Here is an 8,174-nt window from a genome sequence, read left to right as displayed (position 1 = left end):
AAGAGTACTAAAACCCTTTTCAACATGAGTCTTACAACTAAGGCTAAATACTTTAACTTAAACTTAAATACATGCTCGGATAGGCTGGTATCGGCCAGTATCGGTATCGGATCGGAAGTGCAAAAACAATATCGGATCGGATCGGAAGTGCAAAAACCTGGATCGGGACATCTCTACACTCAAACCCCTCCACCATGACAAGGAACCTTAATTAATAAATAAAATCAGCATTGGAAACTACTCAGTTCATCTCTCATTACATGCTGTACTAACATGCTTTACCTTCATCATCTATCTTTAACCACAGAGCAGTCCTGATCATATTCTGTTGGGTATATGGTGGAAATGAGAGGTTCTCCTATAGTTTGTCCTCCTGACACCCTGATGGAAAGAAGAGTGGGTTTGTAATATTTGTCACAGCCTTGTTTTAGGGTTTGATGGAGTGGAATTACCCTAAAGGTATAGATTTCCTGCTTCGGCAAGTAACACTGTCACTCAGCACATAGCAAACACCATAAAACAATCTTCTCTCTGAAAAGAAGATCATTAAATGCAACCAAATCTAACCATTGTAAAATAATGATAAAATTAACAGTTCTTTTTTTTTTTTTTTTTTTTTTTTTTATCAAAACATTGTTTTTCTTTTGAGCATTGACAGAAAATGACCAACTGGTAGAAAAATGCAGTTAGTAATCGGTTTATAGCGGGTAAATTAGTGTCTAAGAACCACAAAAACAGCACAGAAAGTTTCAGCAGATAGTTTCAACTCTTTTCTTTGACAGTCTAAACCTTTGAGCTCATAAAGTGTCGTAGATCCTTTGGCTACTAAAAACATTCATAAGTAATTTTCCTGGTGAGTAACCTTTTTAGACTGAATGAAATGATGAAATCTAACCATGGTGACGCTACATAGTGTTTTTTGCATTAGTAATCTGTTGACTGTGTGAATATGTCCTGTTCTATGTTTTGAAGGGCCGATGGAAAACAACAATAAAGTTTTATCTTGTCTCTTATCTTAAAGATCAGTATTCATTTACATTTTTTCTTTAAAAGAATTCTTTAAATAACAAACTGTCCCAGACAAACTAAAATACCTAGCTGTAATTGAACAAACATACCTGTCAGCAGGTGCAGAAGTCTCGACTAATCATTTCCTGAACATTACAGAAATCATCTGATTTCACTGATTGCCTCAAAGTGTTACTCAACAAAATTTCGGTCTTGTTGACTTATTTTATTTATTATAAGTCCTTGTTCTCTTTGCTGTAGCTTTAATACTGCTGTTTTTTGTGTATTTGTTTTGCAGTGGAGACTCAAAGTTACTTGAAGAGGCCGTCATCCCCCTGGCCAAGGCTCTCAGTATGTCTCCTTGTTTCACCAGATTTGTATTTCAAATTAAACTCTAATTATCCATTTTCTCTAATTAAAAGAAAATGGATAGTTTATTTGAATTCTCCTTTTTTTTTGCTGTTGCAGAACAACGTTCAGATTTTTATTTGTTTCCTATTTCTTTCTTCTCTCAAGTTCAAAACAATCCCAGGACGGGGAACTTTGGTGCTTTAGTGAGGGTTTTCCTGGGGAGAACCAAGGAGCTCAAAATTTCCACAGAATGCCAAGAGTGAGTATGCAAACTTGTAGAAAGGAGGGAAAATAGATTATCTCAATGCTTTAGAGATGAAGGAGAAGATGCTATGCTTGTTGAAGATGGTGGCTTCAGTTTTTTTTTTTGTCATGAAAGATTTAACATCACAGGTTGGGTCTTTGAGATTTACTATGGTCTAATGATGACCTTCCTTCAATGGATCCCAGTGAATCTCATCCTTTATTTCCTGTTATTCCTCTTGCAAATGTACATTTCCATGTTCTGCTCGTGATAAATATGTAATTTGTATGGGTAAACATTTAGCACTTGGGAGTTGAGGGGGAGAAAAACAGTTACAGAGAAAAATGTAATGATGCAGCTTTTTGTTCTGTTTTTCTGTCACAGTCAGTTATTCATCTGGCAGGCGCATAATGCATTGTTCATGATTCGTTGCCTGGTGAAGGTCTTTATCAGAGAGATGAGTGAGGAAGAGCTGCACCATCAGTTCTCCTACCAGGAGAGGGCGCCAGGCTCCTGTGGAGGTGAGCTGTGTGTGGGGAACTTACAGTTTAATAATATCAGGTTTTAGACAATGTTGTTTTATATTTAAAGAATATAGAATATCTGAACCCAGGGAATTAAAGCATACATTATTATTTTTTTTTTTAGCTTCTGTGCCGAATTACCCCAAATAGTGAACTGTGTTTAATATTACAATTCTGTGAGAGAGAGGTAGAGATTAATAGCTTGATTTTTGGGGAAGCGAAGTTTTGATAGTTTTATTTATTTTTATATATATATGGTTTTATTTGTGTCTAATATGTCCTTTTACCACAAATGTAGAAAGTGGGAGTGAGGACCTCCTGGAGGAGCTGTTGTTGAACCTCGTTCACCTGATTGTTGAAGTACCCTTGCTGTAAGTATCTCTAAGTGTGAGTACTTAAAGATGTGTGTCACTTCAATTAAAACGCACTGAGGTATTGCATACTCTATAACCATAAGTCACAACAGTACTTATTATTTCTCAGCCTCTAATCCTTTCAGTAAATTGAGATTACCACTTGTTTAAGTGTAAGGTTTCTCTGTATAATTACTTAAATATCACTTTAAATCAGTGTAAATTTTTATTTTATTTTTTTTGTCATTATTGTGTCTTTTGCTAGCCTGGAATGCTCACTTCTCATCCCCAAGGAAAAGGAAAATCCATTGCTGTGTATACAGGCCTTGTGCTTGCAGGTTAACGGATAAGCTGGGAACACAATCAGTTGTAAAATACAAAAAGACAACTATGTAGGAGAAACATCTGAAGGCAAAGAGAAAGTGATGCTGAGGGAAAAAAGAAAAGCCTGGAAATCAAAGTTCATGAACATTTCCAGTGCGTAGGAGAGAAGAGAACATCATGTTTGAAAAATAAAATCAGCCTTTACTCCCACTGGGCAGTGCACACACTAACTCTGAATTAATGAGGGAATACTTCAGTGAGTGGGTGGCTCATCAATGGCTGAATTATTTGACTGATGGTCTACTAGACGTACAGGGAGACTGCAGCTCTGCAAACTATTCCGGTGCTCTCCACAGAGGCATCTAAACTATTTCAAACCAGTTCACAAAAAAAAAGACATTTTGGTAATTCCTCAATTTTGCAGTGTCCATTTTTTTTTCTTTCTGTTCTCATGTCAGTACTGAGTCCATTTTAACACTGTCTTCTGTCTAATTACTCTCCATTCATCCTTAATATACTTTTTTTCTCAGTTGTCTCTGGACATCAAAACCTGGCTCTTGTATAAATGCATTCAGCATTCCAACATTATTCATTGTTTCAAGCTTAAAGGCTCACTGTTTTTCTTCCCTTCACCACTTTGTGGCTGTCAGCCCATTTCCTCCGTACGTGCTCCTGCTTTGGGAACCGGGCCATTCTTTTGGTATGACCTCTGCAAGTCTGCAGCAGATTTCTGCACCCTCAGTGTCCTTATTCCACTCAAGAGACAGATGTTTTTTTCTTTTTCAATTGAATGAATCAAGCACAAACTTTTAATCAAATCATGCAATATTTACCTGAAAAAGGATGTTTAGATTATTTTTATTCATATGTGTAATTTTGAAGCATTCTTCTCCATATTATTGGAAAAGGATTCACTGTTGTAAGCAATGAATTTATTAATTCCTATTAGGAGCATATTACAGTGTAGTGTAGATCATAAAACTCTCTTTACAATTTATATTCATAATTAGCTAGATTGGCAAAGTTGATAAATTTAAACATTTGTTAAGGTAGAAATTGATTTTAACTGAGATTTCAAAAAGGCTTGCTAGAAACTTTCCCCTGTCAGCGCTATAATTTGCCTTTAAACCAGGTTTTTACAGACTCTGATTCCTTAACTTAATTTCTGACAAAAACAATTTGCAAAGAATAAATCTAACTTTTACTCAAATTCCTTCAGATACAACTCCTACACTTAAGAGTATGAGCAAGGATTTGGCCCCAGTTAAAAATCAACCATTTACAATAAGCTGTCTTTTTCTTTTTCTTATTTCTTAATAAATGTGAATCCATGATCTGCTTCTACTTCTGCAGAGACCTCACCTACAGTATCCTGTTTGAAGCAGTGACCACATTGCTGACTTTCTTCTCCTATCAACTCTTCCACAAAGAAATCCTCCAAGAGGGATTGATATATCAACACATCATGAAGGGTCGATGGTGAGAATGGCTTTCATTATTTTATTGTTTAGTTTTGTTTACTTGACTTTTAATCCATCTAAAAGTTAGAATATTACATGATAAATAAAAGTTTAAAACACACATGATGCTGCCATCTAGTCCATTTATTAAAATTAAGGGCACATAAAGTAGGGCTTGGAAATAAATAGCATTTGCTTTATAATCACAATTTTGCAAAATTAGATATTCAAATAACAGATTTTGTCAAAATTTCTCACCCCCCAGTATTTGGATATTTCTACCTGTTCAGCAAAGATTCCAACTTGCTACCTAAAAGAAATCAAAGGTGGTCTTATCTCTAAACCTTTATCATATTTTATCACTTTAAAACCACAAACACTATTTATTTTAAAGGTTGAATGGAAATAGAAATTGTATTTTCTTCACTTTTTATTTACAAATTATAAATATGAAAAGTTTGATTTTAATATGTATTCAGCCTCTTTTTATCTGTTACACCTGAATAAGATCTATTGGAACCATTGATGGTTGACTCAATAATATTTAGTAATTAGTAAAAGTATCAACTCTGACCCCACCTTTTTTGCTAAGGCCACAGAGGCTTCATGGAGAACAAGGAGCACCGCTGACAAGAGGGTGAAGCAAGGACAGATTTTCAAAAAATATCCTTAGACTAAGGATACGTTCACACTGCACCCTGAAGTGACCCAAATCCGATTTTTTTGCCCATATGCGACCTGGATCTGATCTTTTCATGGCTGTCTACAGATCCGTTTTTTTTCTTTTAATCTGACTCTGGCCACTTGGCTATGTGGCCCTGAATCCGTTATGAATCTGATCTTTTTAAATGTGACCTCTGAACGGCCAGGTCTGATTCATCCTTGCAGAAGCGGCAAGAAAAACAGCAACCATGGCGGATGATGCTCCGTAGAGTAGTAATTATGTTTAAACATATTGAAAAGATTGTGTTTTTATGGTTGGAAAAGACCGCTAGATGCGCGCCGGCACTACCATCCTTGTTTACTTCCGGAAAAAAAGAGCATGCTAGCCTGCGACGTCATTGCGTCCACTACTGTGCATCACGTCCACTATTGTGTATCACGAAAAAAATTGGATTTCACGAAAAAATTGGAATTGAGCATCAAGGCCTGCAGTGTGAACGTAGCCTTAGACAACTTTTATTGTCATTTTGCATACAAATTAATTTTCGTTTTGTAGAGCTTTCATAACATTTCCATTCCTTAAAGTGCAGCAGTGATCAAATGTAAACAGTGTGGGAGAAAAAATATGGCACAAAAAAAAAACCTATTGATATGGAAGTTCAGAGCATTAAATATGTATGGTGCATATATGCAGAGTTTTGGATTGGTGTAATCAGTGAGATGCGGAGTCAGTGACATGATTAAGAACAACAGTTCAGCTGTGTGATGGCGGTTGGGAAGATGCTATTTCCGAATCTTCTTGGCCTGCATCGTATGCTGCGAAGCCTCTTCCCAGAGTGCAGCAGGAGGAACAGTCCATGATATCCTGTAATAGTCCATAATAGCCAGAGGAATAAAAGCTTAAGTCTCATTTGAAGTTTGCCACCAATGGAAGAGGCACACTGCACATGGGAGAAGGCATCCTGGTCAGAAAAGTCAACATAGTGGAAGAAAACTAAGACTGCATTTACCTTCCTTAGCAGATTGTCCTTAAAGTAACACCTGGTGGCAACATCCTGCTTTGGGAATGAATTTTTTTTAAGCTGATCATGATTGATTGAAGGATTTAAAGATTTAATGACTGCAACAGACTGGACCAGCAGAAAATTAACCCTAGAATGGTTCACAGTGGCCCGGTCAAAATCAAGAGCCAAATCCAAATACATTTGTTGACAAGAATTGAAAAAGCAGGCTCTTCATCTAATCTGATTAATCTTAAACCAGTTTGCAAAGAATAATGGTTGAAAAATGCATCATCTAGATAAACAGGGCTGATAAAGGAATACCCCTAAAGACTTAATGTTATAGCTCCAGTAGAGCTATAACATTAAGTCTACAGGGTTGTACAGGGTTAAAGAAAGAATGTCCCCTATACCTGTTCGAGGTCTAGAAAAGTTTGGGAAACCCTGTTTCTCTTTCCTGTCACTTCACTTTTTTTACACACATTTTGTTTTTACTAATTAACTTGCATAATAGCTCAAAGAAATGCATTAAAGTTTGTGGAACTAAAGGTATTTAACGTTCTGCTGGTTTTATGGATCAATTGGATTAAATATAATTAAATTGAAATCTGTTATTTACAACTTTTAATAAAACCTGTCCGGTTTGTCTTATTGCTGATTAATTTGAGTTCAAAAAGTTACAGCTCATTGTTCTAACGTGTCTGCTCCTCTTTTTTTTTTTTTAGTTTGGAACTGACTAGCCGCTTGGTAAAGACCCTGCTCTATAACTTCATCAGGCAGGAGAAATGTCCTCCTGCAGCCCACATTTTTGAGCCGAAAGCTGAAGGAGGCCTTCTTTACGGGCTGGCGTCTGGAGTGGCAAGTACGTCCACAAACATCACCAAAATAAGTGCTGTGAAACAAAACAAACATTTGCTTTCATTCCCAATGAACATTTATTTTTATATATATTTGTTTTATAGACAATCTCTGTTGTTTTCTTCTAAACCTATAATTATGCTTTCATTTTTTTTTTCCTGCTTCTCATAAATGAGTTGTTGGCTCCTTCAGGCCTGAAATATGTTCCAAGAAAACATTGCGGTGACATTCTCTAAGCAACTTATCAAGAATTAATTATTAATTTTCTATAAAAAAGCTGTAGTGTAAATTTAATTAACTTAAAGTTATAGTTAATCATTGCCAGAGAGTGAGAGAAATCTGATTAATGTGGACGAGAGTGAGCAGTAAAAAAATAATCCCAGATTTATTGTTTCAGACTATTTTCAAAGGCCTATGTGCGTTGATGTGTGTGTGTGTTTGTGTATTGAATTTGTGTGTTAATGTTAGGGGAGGGCAGGGTTTCCCCCACGGATATATGCTCTTTGTTGGTTGCAGATTCCTATCAGTGAGCAATCATCATTCAGCCCAGCCTGTCTGTCTCTCTGTGGCCAGTTGATCGGCTTGATGAGTTATGGTCCCTTGTCGTGTCATGTAATCCCTCAGAGCCTGTCTGTCTGCAGCCGCTTGCCTTGAACACACACAAGCCGACAGAGACACAAGCTTTTTTACGTACACTTGAAACACTTGTTCTCCTTCTCTGTGTCAAATGATTTAAACCGTCATGAGATTGGTGGGGCGGGGGGGTACAACGAATTGATGTTTTCCGTGTGACCACAGCGGATTTCTGTGGTATGTTTCTCCTGGCTTAGTCTTTGTGAAAATACTAATCATTTAACTTGGAAAAGTTACATCTGGTTATTTTTATAAAAATGTTTTCATTATTCTCAAAAGTGTGGCATGCAAGTCTGAAGTTTTCCTTCATCCTTTTTTTTTCTCTTTTTTTTAGAATGAGGAAGTATTAAGATGTTTTGGACAGCATTAATGAAGTCTTTTTATAGATTCTTTGGTGGATTTAGCTCCTGGGGACGTGAATATTCCTTAATCTAAACCATTGTGCTATAGACAGGGCTCTATGCTTACAGTCATTTATCCAACAAACAGGTTCTCTAACTGGATTTTCCTTTATTTACCTCTGACCATCTTCCCATCAACCCTGCCCATTGCCTCATTCTTGTTTCATAAAGGTTTCCCTACAGAATAATCCTTTCACTGACATGTCATACCATGTTGATGGCATGATCAGTATACAGTGTTGAACCAAACACTGAGCTTTAAGTGGAGCATCACAACCAGGTCCGTGTTGTTCTGAGTGCACAAGATGTGTATGTATATATATATGTATGTATATGTGTATATATATATATATA

General features: G+C 36.5%; 1 protein-coding gene across 1 annotated transcript in view; it reads left to right on the top strand.

The window, feature by feature from the left end:
- dym (dymeclin) overlaps nucleotides 1–8,174 on the top strand; it is a 64,912-nt gene that overhangs the window by 7,320 nt on the left and 49,418 nt on the right. The window contains exons 3-8 of the mRNA XM_015376335.1: nucleotides 1,307–1,359; nucleotides 1,525–1,618; nucleotides 1,988–2,124; nucleotides 2,426–2,498; nucleotides 4,158–4,283; nucleotides 6,654–6,790. Coding sequence (XP_015231821.1) covers nucleotides 1,307–1,359; nucleotides 1,525–1,618; nucleotides 1,988–2,124; nucleotides 2,426–2,498; nucleotides 4,158–4,283; nucleotides 6,654–6,790 — 620 coding nt within the window. The remainder of the gene's footprint in view (nucleotides 1–1,306; nucleotides 1,360–1,524; nucleotides 1,619–1,987; nucleotides 2,125–2,425; nucleotides 2,499–4,157; nucleotides 4,284–6,653; nucleotides 6,791–8,174) is intronic.

Source organism: Cyprinodon variegatus, unplaced genomic scaffold (genome assembly GCF_000732505.1).
Source record: "Cyprinodon variegatus isolate N-32 unplaced genomic scaffold, C_variegatus-1.0 Scaffold134, whole genome shotgun sequence".
In the NCBI taxonomy this organism is placed as follows: domain Eukaryota; kingdom Metazoa; phylum Chordata; class Actinopteri; order Cyprinodontiformes; family Cyprinodontidae; genus Cyprinodon; species Cyprinodon variegatus.
The sequence above is the reverse complement of the archived record's forward strand: the minus strand, read 5'-3'. Positions and strand labels throughout refer to the sequence as shown.